This window comes from Sinocyclocheilus rhinocerous, unplaced genomic scaffold (genome assembly GCF_001515625.1).
Source record: "Sinocyclocheilus rhinocerous isolate Xijiao unplaced genomic scaffold, SAMN03320098_v1.1 scaffold1155, whole genome shotgun sequence".
NCBI classification, from domain to species: Eukaryota; Metazoa; Chordata; class Actinopteri; order Cypriniformes; family Cyprinidae; genus Sinocyclocheilus; species Sinocyclocheilus rhinocerous.
In genome coordinates, this window is record NW_015629044.1 from 821,222 (window position 1) to 842,159 (window position 20,938).

Consider the following 20,938-nt stretch of genomic DNA (forward strand, 5'->3'; position numbering starts at 1 on the left):
AAAGTTGCGCACATCCCACAAACCCACACAGGGCTCAGGTGCGGGACAAAAAAAGTCAAACTATAGCAAAAATACAAACGTATTGTCCGTACAACTTAACCACTGATTTCTAGTTGTGTCCTCTTTTGGAAGGCCAAACTAAGTAGTTTCGCTTTCACAACGAAACACACAGCGCCTTCACGACATGGCAGTGGCGGCAACAACAATACTACAGCGAGAATAAAAGTTACGACTTCTTTCTTTGCGTGAACATTTGGGCGGTGTTATGCAAATCTTCCCACATCGTGACGTAGATATGTGGGGGCGTGTTATAACGAGCCGTTTTAGGTAGGCGTGGTTGACTCTTATCTTTTATAAAGAATATCTCTTTGGATTTGAGACTTTAGTCTTTACAACTTTACAGATCTTCTTTATGCACCAAGAGCTTGTAACACTCCAAAGAGAAAGGAAACATTGAAATCGCATCATATGACCCCTTTAAGCAGCACAGCTATTCACATTGATAAAAATAAGAAATGTTTCTTGAGTACCAAATCAGCATATCAGAATTATTTCTGGATCATGTGACATTGAAATATCTATCTACACACACACAAACACATGAAGGCATGAAATGAATTGGGGGCGACAGTAGATGGTTGTGGCTGTACTCACGCTGAGCAGGTGCGGTTGCGGCGGGTGGGCAGGGGGCTGGGAATCAGGTAGCCCCTCATGGGGGAGGGTGACCGGTCTCTTTGGCGGCAGGCAGGCAGACGCAGAGAGCTGGGGGAAACTGGAGAGACTGGCGACAGCGGGGACAGAGGAGGGGTGGTGGACTTCACAGGAGAAGATGCGCCTGAGGACATGCTGATGGTGGGACACTCAAAGGATACTGGGAAGACAGAAACGGTGAGGAACTTGAGCTTTTAGGACTGAAATAGGTTCTCTAGCAGCATTTCCTTAAAATACAAAGCATGACATTTGTCTGGATGTGTACATGAATTGAAAACAAAAACTGCAGAGTGACAAACGCAAAATTGCAAAATGGACTGCAGACCAGTGATATGTTAATACACCAGCAGTAATGATGATAACAGTAATATTTAAAAAATTAAATACTGATGTCATGTTAATACTACACATACAGCAGTATAGACTTGTATTCGGTAATGCGATATATCACGGTAATGAATATGCACGATATTGTTATGGTGGGCACTTCTAAATACCGTGAATAATTATATATTACAAATTATTCCGAATTCTGAATGAATTTTAAGAATACTTTTCCCACCTGTTATACTGTATTATGACAGCACTTTTTTTAAACTAAATTTCAATATCGTGATAATATCGCATACCGTGATAAAAGCATTAGCAATTAATCGCAACATGAAAATTTGATACCGGCATATCCCTACAGCAGTATTGTAAATAATCCAGAACCAGTAACAATCTGGTTGACACTCCAACATAATAGGTGTCTGTGCTGCATCGTAACGCTGATTGCCACTCATCATAAAACAGATAAAAAGACGACGACAATGCAGTGTGTAGCTTCTACTGCTGCACAAAATCATGTCAGAGAAGATGACCAGCAAAAACAAGACACTCTACCCACATTCCAAAAAAAAAAGTGGAGCTTGTCAGTGTGGGGATTTTTTAGATTCTGTAAAAAGAGTCTGCAGGTAGTGTCGACAGGTTATTTTTTGTACACTTTTGTACGGTTGTGGTCACAAACTCTGTCTTTGGCTTCCTACATATATTACTCACATATAGTGTGATTCATTGTGATAACACAATGACAATGTTTAAGAGGAATGTGACTGATGGCATTTTTTTTTTGGTTCCAAAATGTATATAGATATTATTATAACAATTAATTGTTATTGAAGTATTTTGGCCATGATAATCGTGTAGAGAAAATCTGATATTGCGACAGCCCTAATTATACTATAATAAAAATTATTAATAAAAAAAAAATTTCTCTTTTCTCAGCAAATATATTGATATGCAATTTTGTCTTATTATCAATAAATCAGTATATCATCTGATTGATTTTCTTATAATTTTTTATCTTGAAATATATAGATCTAATATGTTCATATTACACGCTTACAAGCAGCATATAAAAATCAACATTTTTAATAATCTCCACTGAAAAGGGTCCAAAATAAGCAATAACTGAGAATATGTGGCACTCATCATAAAAAAGATACCTGATACCCATCCTTTTGAGAATTTTCCACTGCTCTGAAACAAAACATAATAATAATAATAATAATAATAATACAATTCCTCAGATAAGCTGCCCTGTGACACTGACAGAGATCTCAGGTAACTCAATATATCTAGTGTACACAGTAGTGGATGCAACACATCCTCAGGGAGCCACTTGACAAACCAAACTCTGGATGACTCAGATCAGCAATTAGTTACTTTACTCCTGAAACATGAGACATGAAGCCTGTTTTTTTTTCTCCTGCATCTAAATATACAGCTATAACATTCTATATCCAAGCTCTGCTGCATCTCTCACTTGCATACTCATTTTAAATACACCTATTATAAATGTTAACTATTCATACAGTATATTATTCATAAACAACTTTTAACAAACCGAATGTCAGCGGTACCCTTTGACTTTGTCTTCCAGCATCCTTGATAGCCACCAGCACTGAAACACAAGCCTCCAGTGGCCGCAGGCTGCAGCTCCCATTTGTGACAGTAATGTGATCTTTCACTGTTGATGCTGCAAGCCACGTTTAGCCTTTCTTAGCCTTATCTGACTGATCCCCCCTGTCTGGGAAGATATTACAAAACTTGCACTGCCGGCAGAGCATTTGGTTAAGCCACTAGAGGTTCAATCCCCCTGGTCGAGCAGGACTTGGTTGCAGAATCTGTTAAATGATGCACTGGTGCGCTGCATGTTAACATGAACGGGCCACGAAGAGTCAAGCATCCCTAGTAATCACAGCAGGAAATGGCACCGAATGCATCGCGAACCCTCCCCCATTGTCATAGCTCTCCTCAGGGCCATTACAGCCCACACAAATCATAACAAGAGCGGGATGACCACAAAAGATGTTCCTTATGCGCAATAAAGCATATTAAATAATAATTTGATTATTTCAAATCGCACCCAAGAAGTGGCAAAGCGGCTTTCCGGACACTACCAGGCGGCTCTGCCATGGCAACACACTGCCAACGGTTCCCTCGAGAGATGCAAGATGAGAAAGGGCCCCTTTGTACCTTGGATTACATCACTGCAATTATAGCTTTCTGCTGTCAGGCTCTGAATGCCCCATAAACAGAAAATGAGGCCAGTTAGTGTTTAAAAGCCAGGGCCAATTATACAGCACTGATTGTGTGCTGAGGTACTGATGCATGGGTGAACATTTGCTTCTGCTCTCGTTCAATCTACCTACACATCAGCAGAAAAGGACACAGGCAGTTCATCCCATCAGGAGGAAGAAACTTCCATAACATACAAAAAAAAAACATACCATGGTATGACCATGTTTTTTATTTTTTCCTGGTATTTTGAACACCATGTAAATACCACAATATATGAATTTGGCAATCATTTACAACATATTTTGACAGTACATATTACAACACCAGGGTATTATTGTCACTGTACCACGATATCACCACAGTAATGTTGTAAGGAATTCTGTTTATATGAAGCAGACTCTTCAGCAGTGGTTTTCAACCTTTGCCCCTCTGAATGGAATTTCATTATACCAAAGACAATATTTCAGGACCCCCTATCCAGGGTGTGATATTTGCCCTTGCACCCTGCTGAAATAAAAACAAAGATACTAGGAAGAATCTAAGGATGATATTACAATTCAAACAATTCAATCTCAAAGAATTTTTTTGTAACCAACACATTAAAGGAGTTATTGAGGGAATTATTACAATTGTCATTTATTTTCATTAAGGTTGTACATCACAATAAAAAACTGTGCATGTTAGGTTCTTAATTACGGAGTAAGAAATATGTCATATTGCACTACACTTTGAGTTTTATCGATTATTATTATTATTGTTATTGTTTAGGGTTACTTTAAAAACAATTTTTTTAAATAAAAGCAGTAGTGTGTATACCCATTTAGCTTTTTTGTATAATTTTTTAATCATTAAAGGCAGGGTAGGTGATATGGTTCAAAAAATATTTTTGTTATGCTGGTTGAAAGTCTCTTCGTATCCTGATAGTAACAAAACCCCTTTAAAGCAAGGCATGTCACTCGGCGGCCATCTTTGAAACGCCTCTGGGGCATGCAAGTGCAGCTCCTATCTCTTTGAATGGGGAAACATCAAATTCTCCAAAACTGTTCATCAAGCTTACGATTAAATTTCATATTTGAAATCACTAATGAATCTGACAACAACTGTCTTAAAAATGTTGTTTCTTTTGCTCAAATAGCATTAATAAATCTTATTTTTCAGGCTAGACCAGCCAGTGCGCATGCGCAGTCATAAGCGCAGGTCTCTGAATGCTGACTGTTTCTATCCACCTTTTTCTTGTTGTAAAAATGGGCACGGCCATTTGTAAATTCTATGGGTCTGGCTTCCGGTCTCATCTGCCTCCAGATGAAGTTTTGCTGCTTGATATTGAAAGTTGGTGTGTGTTATCATATTATTTTAATGTATTATCTTAATTATGAACACACTGGTTTGTAGTGCAAACAGTTTTACCGTTTACTGCACGTTGTTATTCTCCTCGTTATTTACCTATAGCGGCTAATGAACCGGAAGTCTCACCCATAGGCTTACTTCCGCGTTGAAGAAAAAGGTGGATAGCAACCGGGACTTCTAACGGCAGCTGCAATGATGCGCTGACTTTAGCGATTAGCGATTGGCTCTTTCACTCAGAAGGCGGGCTTCCTTCAATAGTGCGGCCATATTGGGTTAGGGTTAGGTTAGTGTTAGCCCTAATGGTACACAAACATGACGGTTCGGTACGTACCTCGGTTTTGATGTCCCAAAAAAAAACAGGTTCAGTATAGGGGGGGATATATATATATATTAGGCTATACATATATATTAGGTTATTATATAGTATTATAATAGCATTATATAGTGGTTCAACGCATTATATTGTGTTTTTTTTTTTATCACAGATCGGACTATTTTTTTTGGAGCAATAAAAAAAATATTTAAAGCACAGAGAATGACCATGCCGTGAAGGATTTTTGACATAGGCTAATTTTATGTGTATGTATAAGCACCTCGGTATTTCCGCGCTGTCTGAAACACGTCTCTTGTGAGCGCTTTCATTGTGTGCGAGAACAGCGCGTGAGTAACGAATTGAGCTCTCTTTCGTTTCTTCTTTTTGTGGTTTAAAACTGCTTGTTCGTGTAAATTGGCAAATTAATCTGCGAATCACGTGCGTGCCGAACGGTAGGGTCTCATCCGTACGTATTACGGATCAACTGCGATCCGTTTAACTCCTAATATGTGACAGATCAGAGTAGTGCTGGGCGGTATACAGGTTCATACCGAATACCGGTGTTTATTTTTGTTTTGATATGAATTTTTCAAATACCGCAATACGTAAGTATGTCGCTTAAACAACGTTCGGAACGGGTCCCTTTTCACTGTTGCACTGTGGTGAGGGAACAGCTGTATGTGTTACTAAGCGTGAAAGTTCCGAAACTGAAGCTGTAGAACTAATAGAACGTGATGACACAGAAGAACTCATCCGCAATATCCACATTGACCGCCACAAATATCCACCGCCCCCTGCCATCAGCTCCCGCGTCTCACACAATTAGAACAATCATTAACATAAATAAATAACAGAGTGTCATATATATATAGGCTACACATTTTTCCCAGAACGTTCTTGCGACCCGGTAGCAATTCTTCCACGGCCCGGTAGTGGGTCGCGACCCGGTGGTTGGGGACTTCTGCTCTAAACTATAGTGAGCCCTTATGCATTAGGCATACAATGTTACAGTTAACAACAGAGCCCAAACTTAAATTAAATTAGGCCTACTATTTATTTTTTAAATATAACATAATAACATAATATAATAGTATATATTTCGCGAAATGCTCTTCTCTAGACTTAATTTATAGTGAACCAACGAGCTGTGGACACTGATGCCCTGCCTGAGGTAAATGAAATGGTACATTACATTTTGTTTACAAGCTGTTTTGTTGCCGTCTTTTAAAGGTTGAAACACTGATTGAGCGATTACATGAGGCATGAGATGTTCATTCATGTTTATTTTGCGTTAAAACTAGTAGTAAGAAGGAAGGGATGATTATACAGTGTGTTTATACATTGATCTGTTGCGCAGCATTTATTGTTTGAATTTCCTGAAAAAAAAGGAGATCATTTGAAAGATGACACTTTAGGGCCTTTCGCACCGCAGGAACCTTTTCATAGTACCAGAACTAATTGTGGAACTACCCACTTTTTGGCGTTTTCGCACCGCTGAAGTTCCACTCGTGCAGTGGTTAAAACTACTGCTGGGCGGTATGACCAAAGATTTATATCAAGGTATTTTTCAAAACTATATTAGTTTCACAGTACATGACGGTATTTTTTTTTTCATGCATGACCGGGTGTTAACCATATTTTCTACTGATTGAGAGGAAATACTGCAGTATATTTTTATGAACCGGTATACCGCCCAGCACTAGTTAAAACAATGTATTTGTTCGGTACACATGCACACCGAACCAAAAGACAAAACAAATCTTTCTAACACCAAAGTTTTAAACATATACTTGCATGATTTGTTGAATATGCAGTACACAGAGAAACTAGCTGGTAGACAATTTGTCCATAATTTCAAACAGGTCTAAAACCAAACAACTGCTTTTAGATAAAGGTCAACAGGAGGAGGAAGACATGACCTCAGGATGAGCACACAGACCACACTAAGGTCAGCTATGGAATTTACTGTGGAATTATGGAATTTAATTTTCCATCAACTCCACCTATAACCAGAGTTTGTTGTTGAAAAATCTGCCTGCATAGGCAAATAACTCCGTCTGGCACTAGCCTTCCACAATAGGAGCACGAAGCCATATTGTAATCAGGAATCCTAAACTATGCCATGCCAGTATGCAATATAGCACAATAGAACAGGTCTTTGTAGACAAAATATGATTTCAGTTTACGTCTTAAGGTCAATAAGGACTTAAAATACTACCACAAGCTGCGCACTCATAAAAAACGGGGAATAAAACATGCAGCAGGGCCAGAACATGTACATTTGCATTGACGTCACCTAACAGGAAACGTATGTCAAGGCAGCAGTAATGAAACAGTTTCAAGTACTGCCCACAACAACTAGTTTAACAAAATATGGTCACAAGATTACACTTTTACGTGTTCATGCCTCCAGCTAACAAAAATACATTCCAAGAACATTTGCTAACGTTCCCAGTGAGTTATGTTAATGTTCTCTGAATGTTCAAAACATCGTTTTTTTAAATGTATTTTAAAACAAAAAAAGTTTCTCCTTGGTTATAAACTGTAAAAAAATATTTTACAAAGATGGTATATATATACATAAAAGATACTCTTTTTCTGTCCTTCTACTTCAAAATGTGACATTTATTTCAATGCGTTACTTGCCATTTCTTTGTAATTAGTTGTGAAATTTACTAGCAATTTCTGAGTGAAAACTGTTTCTGCACCAGTTTCTGAACCAGTTTTTTCCCCCCAGTGTATACGCATATCAGAGGAACATTCCATTTTCTCGTTTCTCATCATGCAACCATTATTGGAAAGTTACTTGAATGCTCTCGGAACGTTCTGAAACAAGTAGTAACATTTAAAAAATGTTAAGACAAACACCCAGAAAACAGAAAAATGTTCCATGATGAATAAATAAGAATAAATAAGAAAGAATGGTTTTAGAACATTAAAGACCAGTTAACTCTGAATGAACATTCTATTAACATTACTGGATGAACGTTTGTTCATAACTTTGAGAGAACTTTGCCAGAACGCTAGCCAAAAATATGAGAATGTTTCCTGTTTGCTGGGTGACATTCTAGAGCTTTCAAGTCAAATGTTCAGCATACTCTTTACATGAAGTATACAAATAATACAAAATAAATGAAGCATGCAAAGGCCGTGAACAAATTCTGTCTTCACGTACACAGAATCTATACGATATTCCCTCCAAGCTTGATTGGTGGGATAAACAACCCCAGCAGAAAGACTACAAGTGTGCGTCATCAGCAGACAGCTATGTACGGTATGTAACTGCTGATTTACTAATCTGCACCTGATCTAGCAAGTGTACTAACAAGCAGCTCTGAAATCAATCTCATCTCTGCCCTTGACATGACCGGGCTACTCACCAGCAACAGTGTGCTTGGGTACAATGCGGCAACCTTGGTCGAATCAACCACCTCCCCCTCTTGCACTCCACCTGTAGCCTGTGTTGGTGGGCGGAGCTTCCGTGAAGTTGGCGAGTATAAATACAGCAGTGATGGAGAGATAAAGAGAATCCAAACGACGAGTCTGGAGGTGGGAATGTTGCATGGGTGACAATTATCTGTTTGTCTGCACTCAAGGGCTGAAAGCACCTGAAGAGGTTCAGTTTGTAAAGTACACAGTAAGTGTGCAGCACAGCTTTTATTGCCTTTTAACGATCCAATGAAAGTACATTTCCAACAAAATGCGAGTTAAGAGAGACACTTAACAAAACTACACCACTTAATGGAATCAACAACAATCATTATCACACCAGCATAGTACACGCCAACCTCAGCTGCATTCGTCCAATAACATGCCCACTCCTGCCCATGTTTTCCCTGGGGACAACATGCTAAATGGATATAAACTGATGGATGAATATAATAAAGAGTTTGTATGCATCACAGCCTGCAGGAAATGAAATAATGTGCCTAAAATGACAATGAATGACAAAATGACTAAAACCTCTGCCAGGTCCAGATGCCTACATTCTCATCAATAGATGTTGCTACACACAGTGACGGCACACTATTGAATCCGGCCCACAGTTTCATGGGGCAAGGACAGCTCTGACTCAGACCCTACTGTTATGGCTTCAATAAGTTTGAATGGAGCATGAATGAGAGAACAAACACAACTTTCTCCAGTGACATATTAGACTCTGAGAGGAGAGTCTTTTTTTAATCAATAACCGAGTCTTCAATTTTTACATTTAGTCTCTACCATTCAGGAATGCGCTTTCATTGTGCAGAATATACTTCAATGACAGCAATAGCAGTCACAGCAACATGTCATTTCCTGTTTTTGTAAAGCCACGTGCAACAGACATATGAATTTGACCTGTTCGAACACAGAGAGCTCAACACATTCTCCATTGTTTATACACTGAACAGAAAGACAAAAGATACTTCTTGAAATCAAGTAAATATTTCTGCACATGAAAATGTCATACAGGTTCGTAACGACATGAGAGTGAGTAAATAGTTTCATTTTTAGGTGAACTATCCCTTTAATGGTCTTAAATCTAAATGAAGTTACACTATATTCAAATTCACTTGCCCCACAAAAACTAAACCTATCCTGACAAAATGCCATTGCTGAACTTGTGCACAAATACATCTGTGAACATATTCAGGTCTAACCACAAAAAACAAAAAGCTGATACAAGCTGACATGCCGATTTTGATTATTTAGAAATGCAGATTACACACTCAAAGGCTGTCACTGGGGCGGTACCTTTTCAAAAGTCACACCTTTGTACCTAAACAGTCCATATTGGTACCTTAAAGGTACATATTAGTACCTAAAATTACAGCTTTTGTACCTTTTTTTTCTGAGAGTGCATGATGGAAAACAGGGAAAGCTTAGTTTTTCAGAAGGGTGGAGATCATGTTTGAAATGTCAGATTATGACTGAAATATCTTGGAAACGTAATCCAAATTTCCAAATGGCCTTGAGACAAAGGTTAGCAGGAGAAAACAGGGAGACACGGACCTTTTGTTCAATCAAAGGACACAACCAGGAAACAGCTAATCAAAACTGTAAGGGTAGTTTCCTTCTCCCAGGACTGATGGGTTTCCAACAATACAGTTACTATAAATACTACATAATAAGCTTTTTTTATGCGCATTCATCCCAACATATATTTATCTATTTTTATTTCTATATCAGCATCAAACTCCTCCATAGTCTTAACTCCACACTAAATAAATACAACAATTATAACAAGTCCAACCTAGAATCATTAAAATTTTATGTAGTAGATTTAGACACACTTAGGCCACTGTTATCCTTGAAATAGGCAGAAACAAATGTATTTTTACGATACAATTCTAAGTAATATTGATGATAAAACTTACTATTACAGTTATATGAGAGAAAAGACTTGTGTAAGTATTTGTTTCTTGGATACTGGTTCTTATCAGTACAATATTTCAAGGCTGGCCATTCTGTAGTTTTTCCAGAACCTGCGAAAAGCAAATAGAACAGCTTTCATGAAGTTCTCTGGTACGTAACAACAAACAAAATGAAATAGCATTGCATGAAACAGAATGAAATAACAGGCGGATTCCACCTGTTACTAGGTTCAACTCATTTGGTCCTGCTTGGCTGAGGTTGGGATTGTACAATATGAACAGATATACATGAAAGGCATAGGTCACACCCATGGTGGTGGATCTTGCAAAATATGATCTTTGTAATACAAATATATGACTGGTAGAGTTGAAAAGGCCAAATCTATTCTGTCAAGAGGCTTTGAAAACGAATTTACATCTCAATGGTATTCTCTGACAGATCAAAACTTCAAGGTGCTTTCTTCTAGAAACAATTATCATAATTTGCCATTTTATTATCCTCTTCCTTATTGACTATGAGCTTTGTCATTGTCTTGAGTTTGTACTGCAACAGATTGTGCTAGTCTATATAAACAGATGATCAGGTAGCCATCCGCATGTCTTTAATATTACATTAAAACATGCGTGTCCTCTCAGTTTTACTCTTCGGTAACTTTAAGTTATCGTGCTCTCCATTAACTCAATGATAGGATTACACAGAGAGACATCCTCTTAATCAATGTTTTTAGCAGGTCACACAACACACAGAAAATCCTGTTAATAAAATCTCTGTCTGGATAACCTTATAATTATGTAATGAGAGCACACTGCAGTATTTCTTCTAGTCACAGTAACAGATTCAGTACACTATGACCTCTAGTTGTCTGTATAAGGTCCCAACGGGGTATGCTGTCACTCCCCAAAATCCAATATTACAACTGGAGAACTATCAGTTACGTAATTGAAAGCATGGCCCAATGGCCTATGTAGAAATGAGTAAATAATGCAATGTGTTCTTCAGGTGAAGACACAAAATCATTTTTAAGAAATTAACTTCTGGTACATTACACTATGATGCAATGATTTTTTTCTGTCTTTCAAAAGAATTTAAAAAATGGATCAGCAACCTCAAGATACAAAAACATCCCATCTGAGGGGCACCATATCACTGGGATTCTTTAAGCTCTGTGACTTCAGTTTTGGGGAAAAGTATCGAACATCAGCCTGGATATGGTAACCTCCAATGTTTACAGTATCATTTGCAGCCTCAAATCAAGAATAATAAACTAAACAACAATAAATGAGATCACCTAAAACAATCAGTGATCCTTATGATGATGATGATGTCCTGCAGGGAAGTTTGTATATACGAGTTGGGAAGATCTAATTAATTTACAACCTCAGGTGCACTCAAATCACTTTGGTCAGAGCAAAATGCTGATGAACCCTTTTTTATTTTTTTATTTCAAAAATATAAAGCAAGATTTTGGAAATCTGTTTCTAAAAGTGATACATAATCTGCATCAGGTGTGTTTTTGCTTTATGTTTTTATTCAATTTAGAATGTAAACTGAATCGTTATATATTGTATCACAACTGTATTTTGTATTTTTGTATCTAGTAGCTAGTTTTATTGTAAATTAAAAAAAATAATGCTAATAATTTCAACAATTGTACCATCAATACAGATGCTGCATTCACTGTGTCTGTGTATTTTTTCTAACTGACTCCAATTGCGAGCTCAAATAAAAACATCTCAAGTTTACCCACTCGCCAACTTTGTGGTGGCCCACTGATCAGTGGTTCAACCTGTAAATACAGTCTTTCCAATATGACTTGAAGGTAACATTACTCATATATATTCCAAACCTATATGATGAACCAATTTGGAATTAGTTTTCCAGCGGGGGGTGGGGGGATTTTATTTTTTATTTTTTGAAAAACATCCAACATAACTTAAGTCACTGCAGACTGAGATTGTCAAATTGCAAAATGACAACAAACAAAAAAAGATTACAGATTCGGTCCTCATTAGATAGAAAACATAGAAATGCGTAGAAAACAGCAACCAGATACATCAGTCAAGCTAATGTCTAGGCTACTTTTGCATTCAGCAGAATATAATTTTCATTTTGGGTAAAAATAACAACAACAACAATAATAACAACAACAATAACAATAATTCAACAAAATGGAAAAACAAAATTATGTTCAAAACATACAGCTTTATATAGGTCTATGTCTTATAAATCCTAAACTAATGTAATGCATTAATCAAGATGTTAATTTAACGTATTATTTACTATGTACATTTTCTATGGCGCATTTTTTACTATGTATGTAAGGTGGAAGAGTTGCCAAAGGTCACGTCTACCTTTCATGCTACTGTACAATGTTCTTGAAGATTAAGTCACCAACCCGACACTGAGACACTTTTTGTAGCGCTACATCAAAAGCAATAAAGAACACTAAGTTGCTTTGTTATTTGTCCTGGCACAGCAAAACTGAAAAGCAGCGCACATCTCTAGGGAGGATCTGTTTTTCACTGTCATCTGGTGTCAACTGCAATATTAAGTCAACATCTGAGCGTCAGTCTCCCACCAAAACATTCTTTACACGAAACACACATTTTTCCTGTATATTTCCTAGAATAGTGGCACATGTTTAATAGTATTGTTACTTCGACGAGCTGCGCTTTGACCCCTCCCTTCACCAACTCAACTCTTTATGAATTAATTAAACCACTTTATTTCTTGATTTCATTCATTTGCTCAAACTTTCTACAATATCTCACACCTGAAACCTTGAAAGTTACATATTCAAAAAGAAATGTACAACAAGAGAGCAGAACGATGCCGATGATCGAGCAAAGATGCAACAGATTAGTCAGACCTCCAAAAGAGAAATTAATCAATGTTTAGCATTTACGGAGGTACAATGTTTAGCATTTACAGAGGACGTCTAACAGATTTTAAACAGCGAACATCTCTCGTTGTAACTCATTTAATCTCTTGAATAATTCACGAACACGCAAGTGTCTTTTCTTTCACTTTCGTAAAAACAAGTCACTTTGTTTGGATATATCATTTCAAAAAGAATCACAGCATCACTCACCGTTAGCAATGTGCACGAGCCAAAGAAAACAACCGTAAACTGTTTGGAGTCGGTTAAAAACAAAACGAAAAGCAGCCTCAACAGAAAGTAGGTGCCTGGCGTTTGCTGGTCTCCGTCTCACTCTGAATGAGGGTCCAAAGAGGCGTGACTAAACCGAAGCCATCCAAAATTACATCATTAAATGACAATTACCGTAAGACCTAAAATATTCCGAGTTTGAAATGTAAACAAAAATTAACATAATGCTATTCAAACAAATGGTTGCACAATCTTGGTTTATTTATTTTTTATTATCTCTCTTACCTATAGGTCATCTCAAAATGCTCTTAGTGCATGAATGAATAATCAATTCATAAATGAAGAAGAAACAAATGGAGGGATGCAAGAGCAATTCAACAAATAAAATTCATTTTGTGAACATTACAAAAACATCCCACTCAATGAACACTAGAGGGTGCTTCACAATTCAGAGACTATCTGGTAAGATTATGAAAAACATTTCAGTTACTGCTTTCAATATTTCATGTCACCTACATGTTCACCATCTTCTCTTCTTGTATTTTTTACTATAAGAGTGTAAAACATTTCCCGTTTAGATTCTACACAATGAAAATGTAATACAATTAAATGTAAAACACAACAATGTACCAGTTCACAAGAATGCAACATTAAAAACAGATTGGAGAATAATTGTAGATTTACACACAATCTCAAACTCAAAAGTACAAGGTGATAGTGGTTCTATTACCTATAATGATAACTTGTTCAAAACAGCTATTCATACATGCTATTTTGTCTTCGAAAACTCAATATTTTTCAAATTGTGTTTTTACAGATCCGGAAATAGACTAAACATATTTTACAAATACATGAAGACCAATTACATATGATAGAACGGTTTCTGAAAGATTCCTCTTGTAATCTCACAGAAATGTTTGTAAACTTTCTTTCCCGATGAACCAGTGTGTTTCACCAAAGGCATCATGAATGGATGTCAAACACAGATAAATAACTTTTTTGATATTGTAAGTCATGTAATGCAGGAGTGTTCATTTTTAAATCTGTTTATTTTGTGTGTAAATCCCTGATTCACAGCAACAACCCGAAATTCAAGCATTTCTCTTCCGCACAAGATTCATTTATTTCCCCTTTAAAAGAACAGAAAGTACACTGCATGGAATGGCAGGATATAACTCTCTAGCTAAATTAAGATGATCTGAATTTAAAAAGAGTTTTCACATTTGCATTTGACAGTAGCAATACATTTGGCGAGATGGAGGGTTGTCTGTAACTGTTTTTTTCCCTTCATAGCAACACTACATTCATTGCCTCTGTGCAAATGTTATTAAAAAACTTCAAACTGGGGGCTAAAATATATGCTTAGTGTCAAAGTGTTCCTGCACAAAAAAAACAAAAAAACACTAGAGCTTGACATGCATGTCAATGACTAAATGAAAAAGTATGCATACTTCTACCATCAAACCCTAAAATCATCTATATAGAACAGGCACAAATAATAATAAAAAAATCTATTTATATTAAAAATTCTGGATAAACAATAGAATATTTCTACACAGCAGCAGAATTACAGGCATGAAGTGGAGAGTTTATATTAAGTGGGCAATCTAATAATGACTATGCATATATTAATTAAAGTATATATATGTATATACATATATAATGTACAAGTATAATACACTGCTCGAGTCCAGAGAGATCTGATATCAGTCTTCACATTCCTCTTCGGCATCTGATGTGACCCACACAAATCAATCTCTTCCACCTGATAAATAAGACATCATTAGAGCTTAGATGAAAATGAATGACACATTTCAGAGTGGAAAGAGGTGAACGCTGTAGGTGGATGAGTCAGGCTTACCCTGCGCTGTCGTGACCTCACATGGTTCTGCTATACTCAATGCCGCTCTTGGAAGAGATGCTCGACCATGGCAGAAAGCTGCGCAGCAGATTCTGTGCTTGCCGGTAAATTCTCTGAGGAATTGAGCAGGGGCTCAGACTGGCCAGTGCCGAACTTATACGATGAATATAATCAGTGCTGAGTGAGTTAAGGAATGCTTTCTGCCAGTCATTTACAGTTCAATTTCAGACCAGTATATTAAGGGACCTATGTTGTGATTTTGGAGATTACATTGCTACCTGACTCCTAGACAACTGAGAATATTCACTGCTGTTCAAATGTTTGGAGATAAGATTTTTAAAATATTTTTGAAATATGTGTCTTATGTTCACCAAAGCTGCATTAATTGAATTAAAATCACAGTAAAAACAGAAATATTGTAAAATATTATTATTATATTATTACATTTATTCCTGTGATGGCAAAGCTGAATTTTCAGCATCATTACTCCAGTCTTCAGTGTCACATGATCCTACAGAAATCATTCTAACATGCTGATATGCTGCTCAGGAAACATTTCTTATTATTATCAATGTTGAAAATCACTGTGATGCTTAATATTTTTGTGGAAACTGGATCCAGGATTGATTATTTTTATTATATATTATTTACATCTGACCCCAAACGTTTGAGCAGTAGTGTAATAAATTTAGTAGTAGTTTAATTTTCTATATGATGCCAGTACCATTGAAACATGGGGCACATTAACATGAGTCACACTAAAATGCTGTGCATGTACAAACAATAATGGAAAAACACCAATTAACACATTCTCAGGTAAAATCATTTGGTATCAATAATGATAATTACATTTTTAGTTATAGCCCACTGCTCCGGGTGTGTGTTCACTGCTGTGTGTGTGCACTTGGATGGGTTAAATGCAGAGCACAAATTCCGAGTATGGGTCACCATACTTGGCCACACATCACTTCACTTCACTTCATCAGCCTACATAACATGCAACTCTAGTTACCAATCACCTTGATTATTCCCACTAACAGATAAATGTGACACAAGAACACAAATGCGTGAGATAACACAAAGGATATAAGATAGTCCATGGAGGATGTCCACCATTGATGTAGAGGACGTAGGTGAAGCCATCCTTCAGCACTCCTCGTATGGAGTAATAATACGGTAAATAGTGGTGCTGTTTAAAGTCTCTGTTCTCATAGAAGTGAATGGCAGTGTTATTGGTGGTGAGCACATGCAAGTAGATGGCTTTACAATGGTCCTGTGCCGTGGTGGAGATGTGCTCCTTTAAACTGTCCAGCAACAGAGAGCCTGCAAAGAGAGAGAAAGAAATATGAGTGACAGTTCACACAGTTTGTAAGGACAGGTGAGACAAACGTCAACTCTCACCTATTCCATGTTTTCGAAATTCCTTCACGACCCCTAAACTCAGGATGTACGCAACTTGAGTGTCAACAGGAAAGCTGGAGGCCAATATGTCTCCATCCTGGTGGAGAGAAATATTTGCTGAGTTAGCAACACAGACGGTTAGCTGGGAGAACATACTGGAATAACAAATGTGATGGTGTGGATTTTGTTATTAGTAACTGACATATTGAGGGAGTTAAAGAGTTTATAAGATTTTTTTTTCTTGAAAATAAGTCTCTTGTGCTCACCAAGTTGGGATTTATTTAATCAAAAATACAGTATAAACAGCAATATTGTAAAGAAGTATTACATTTTAAAATTACTTTTTCTATTTTAATATATATTACAATATAATTTATTCCTGTGATACAAAGTTGAACTTTCAGCATCATTACTCCAGTCTTTGGTGTCACATGATCCTTCAGAAATCATTCTAATATGCCGATTTGCTACTTAAGAAACAATCATTATTATTATCATTGTTGAAAACAGCTGTGCTAGTTAATTGTTTTGTGGAAACATTTTTAATATTCTTTGATGAATAGAAAGTTCAGCATTAATGTGAAATAGAAATCTTTTGTAACATTATAAATGTCACTTTTGATTAATTTACTGTATCCTTGTTCAATACTTTTGAACAGTAGCATAATAATATACATATACACATAGTGGGGGGGATGAATCACACCAATATAATTAAATTTAAAATTAAATTTAAAATTAAAATGCTAAAAGAATTTTGCACATTTCTCTTGTGATCACTTTAAGAAGAAATCACACTCAAACCCTGACAAATCACATATTATCACATTATCACACTCTCTTTTCTGCCCTCTGGTAAACAGTTCAGGACTATTCGAACTAGCACTATTAGATACAGAAATAGTATCTACCCCAGTGCTGTAAGAATGTTCAACACACAACAACATTAATGTGTACTATCAGTAATGAAACTGGACTTTACTCTGTCACTCTATATATAGCCTGATCTTTTACCAATTTTGGTAAGCTCATCAATAGCACTGCCAATTTTATTGTGTGGCAATTATTATTATTATTATTATTATTATTCTAACAGTAATATCTAACTTACATAATATAAAAGCACTCATGAGCACAAACAGTAACTGCAAACAGCTTTAGTAGGAGACATAACTGTACCATGAAGAGGCAAAATCCTTTCTAATGAAGGTCAAATCCGTGCAGAAATTTAGTCTGTAACCTAATTAATCACCCGCTATAAAAAGACTTTGGATATGTCAGATGATCTTATTCTTAATTATTAACCTTTACATCAAAGCTCCAGAGAAACTATTGTTTGTGGTCAAAGTAACTTTTTACTCATCCAAACATTTATTATTCAATAGCACAAAACACCATAAACAACATTCTCTCACATATTCATACAGGTTAAAGGAATAGTTCACCCCAAAATGAAAATTTGCAGAAAATTTACTCACCCTCAGATCATCCAAAATGTAGATGGGTTTGTTTCTTCATCGGAACAGATTTGGAGAAATTTAGCATTGCATCACTTCCTCACCAATAGATCCTCTGCAGTGAATGGGTGCCGTCAGAATAAGAATCCAAACAGCTGATAAAAACATCATAATAATCCACACTCACTCTGGACCCCTCACACCCAGAACACTTCCTCTTTGAACTGTTGCCCTCTGGCCGGAGCTACAGAGCACCAAAACAGCCAGACACGAGAACAGCTTTTTCCCCCAGACCATATTCCACCTGAACAACACATCTCAGGACTGTACATCTGTAAATAACTTATCAACATTTTTCATCTGTAAATAGCTCATATGCACATTCACAATTCTGTCTATTGATGTTTTCTTTTTCTCTATATTTTATTACCATATTATATTTTTTATTTATTGCCTATTCTCTTTTATTATTAGTGTTTTATTTCACTTTATTACCTTAAATTATATGCATGGCTGCACTATGTCTGTACTTGAAGCACCTGACACCAAAACGAATTCCTTGTGTATGTAAACACACTTGGCAATAAAGCCATTCTGATGACTCCAGTCCATCAATGAATGTATTTTGGAGTGAAAATATGTGCGTTTGTAAGAAAACAATACATCATTTTGACACTGATTTAACTTTTAAAATATGAGTCCATAATCCATAATATTGCTTCCTCCAGCGCAAAAGTCCATCCCCTGTTGTCCTCTCACATAAAAAATCCACTAACCTATTTGATTAGAACTGTTTTAGACTGTTTTCGCTTGTAAGTTGTTCTGCGCATATTTCTCTCTTGATTCAGACGAGACAACCTTTTCACTGGAGAACGAAATACTATGGACAGAGGACTTGTTTGAAGATAAAAACATCTTAATGATTAATTGATGGACTGGAGTCGTGTGGATTACTTGTGGATTATTGTGATGTTTTTTATTAGCTGTTTGGACTCTCATTCTGACAGCACCCATTCACTGCAGGCGATCCACCGGTGAGAAAGTGATGTAACATCTTGGATGGCCTGGGGGTATGTACATTTTCAAATTTTCATTTTTGGATGAACTACTCCTTTAAGCACAGAATGTACTGCACCATTACAACAATAATTATTTTATTCTGACTCTTCAGTTTTTCCTCTTTGTGTCACTGTCTCAGTATACATATGCAAGCTCTACCTCTTTGTGCACTTTCGTTCTGCTTTTTATTTCTGCCACAATCATCCCGACAATTCCACCTCTAAAGGTGGCAGACAGAGAGAAGAACTTCTTATTTGATGTGATGTCATGGTACCATGAGTCTGGATACCTAAAACACAGCAAAAACAATAACAGAGTGTGTTAGTGTTGTACATGACCTGTGTAAAAGGATGGTTTGTTTAGATGTTTTAGCACTCACTCAATGGGAAACCACTCGCCACAGAGCACTTTTATTCTCTCTATGTCATCATGGCAGAGTAGGCGGAGCTTTATTTCACTGAGGGCGGTGGTAGACACCACGTCTGTCATTCACACCTGAAAGAACAAATTAAGATGAAGAGTTCAGCAGTGCAAAACAAGCTGAATAGGTTTTCAATCCATTATGTGTTAAAAGATTCATGGATTTGGACAATGCAGTCAGTATGTGTAAAAATCATGCCCAATAACTTGCTTTCAAAAGCTTTTAGCTACTTGTTTATTATCATCTCACTACCAATGAAATAGTCACTCTGAGGAGAAATGTGATAAGTATACACATGCTACTTTCAGTTTACTGTCAACTCAAATGTTGTCTTCTGTAAAGAAAAACAGAAACATATTATACGATATTAAAGTAAATAGAAACATTTTGCCATAATGAATAAGCAAATGAAAATAACTGAATTGAACAAATACTACACAACTGACATGATACTGACACATAAGGAGGCGTCAATTACAGTAACTTCATTGTAATCTATTTCAACTCGAGGAACAGCAAACACAATTCAAAACACTGTTGAGTAATTTTATAAACCCACACAAAGCCAAAACTGAATACTCTCACAAGCTAGCAGCTAGTTAGTACTCCTGCCTGTCAAAAGACATACATGGATTTCATTGAGCCAACTAAAAAAAATAATTAGAAGATTTAAATAAATCTATAATAGCATGATGTGGGAATGCAGTGCGTTCAAAAAATCAGTCTGTCAGTCGAGTTTCCTTTATTTGTTTCCATGCTAACAGCTACATGCAGAAATCATTAGCTAGGATGCGAAATGATTCCTAACCTGCCTAGTTTCACCGCTTGGATAAGCAGAAGAATATGCAGTCGTTTCTTTTTATTGCCGTGAAGACGGTTCACTGCTGCGGTAGCATGGCGATAGTGTGTAAATTTGTGTCCGGGATGGAGATGACACATTCAGTCAGAGAATCGTATTGCGCTCTGAAATGCATTAGCGTAGCCGTTAGCACTTCGACAAACTCTGGGCAGACACTTCCGGTGTTACACCAAATTCTGTGACCGTAGTAGACGCTGTTGTCCCTGTTTAGCTTTAACTCGATCACACAGGCGAGTAGGGTACGCGAACAGCGTCTGTCCCCTTGTCCAAATACCCACACTTGCGGTCTTGGCCACTTGAGAGCGCGTGCGCGCGATAGGAAGTAAGTGCGCAAGACTGTCCCAGATCTTAAAAACGCCAGAGCGCAGTGCCCTTAACGCACACTAAACCCACATTATCTCGAATACCGCTCCGGAGCGCTATTCGAGGCTTAGTGTATCCCATCATGCATCATGTTCTGGAAATAAATCATGAGACTTT

General features: G+C 36.9%; 2 protein-coding genes across 3 annotated transcripts in view; both read right to left on the bottom strand.

The window, feature by feature from the left end:
* The window catches only part of LOC107738622 (calcium-regulated heat stable protein 1-like), a 20,885-nt gene extending 7,332 nt beyond the window's left edge, over positions 1 to 13,553 (bottom strand). Inside the window, exons 1-2 of the mRNA XM_016550397.1 lie at positions 13,383 to 13,553; positions 655 to 871 (exon numbers count right to left, since the gene is read on the bottom strand). Of these exons, the coding sequence (XP_016405883.1) occupies positions 655 to 845 (191 nt within the window). The 5' untranslated portion in view covers positions 846 to 871; positions 13,383 to 13,553. The remainder of the gene's footprint in view (positions 1 to 654; positions 872 to 13,382) is intronic.
* Positions 13,554 to 14,430: 877 nt separating this feature from the next.
* On the bottom strand, positions 14,431 to 20,743 carry LOC107738623 (N-alpha-acetyltransferase 60-like). Of its 2 annotated transcripts, none has more exons than XM_016550400.1 (7): positions 20,412 to 20,743; positions 19,558 to 19,673; positions 19,338 to 19,467; positions 16,663 to 16,759; positions 16,350 to 16,584; positions 15,262 to 15,435; positions 14,431 to 15,165 (listed from the first exon to the last, which is right to left on the bottom strand). In XM_016550400.1, exons 2-6 carry the CDS (start codon positions 19,665 to 19,667, stop codon positions 15,279 to 15,281), a joined length of 729 nt encoding a protein of 242 aa, XP_016405886.1. In that variant the 5' UTR covers positions 19,668 to 19,673; positions 20,412 to 20,743; the 3' UTR covers positions 14,431 to 15,165; positions 15,262 to 15,278. The 2 variants fall into 2 exon arrangements, with proteins under 2 accessions (XP_016405886.1, XP_016405885.1); XM_016550399.1 differs by having other exon boundaries at positions 20,408 to 20,743.
* Positions 20,744 to 20,938: the final 195 nt, after the last annotated feature.

Coding starts and splice junctions, on each gene's coding strand:
- LOC107738623 (XM_016550400.1), bottom strand. CDS start 19,667: ATGACAGACGTGGTGTCTACCACCGCCCTCAGTGAAATAAAGCTCCGC. Junction 19,468..19,557: donor GGCGAGTGGTTTCCCATTGA/GTGAGTGCTAAA, acceptor GCTGTGTTTTAG/GTATCCAGACTCATGGTACC. Junction 16,760..19,337: donor GAACGAAAGTGCACAAAGAG/GTAGAGCTTGCA, acceptor TCTCTCCACCAG/GATGGAGACATATTGGCCTC.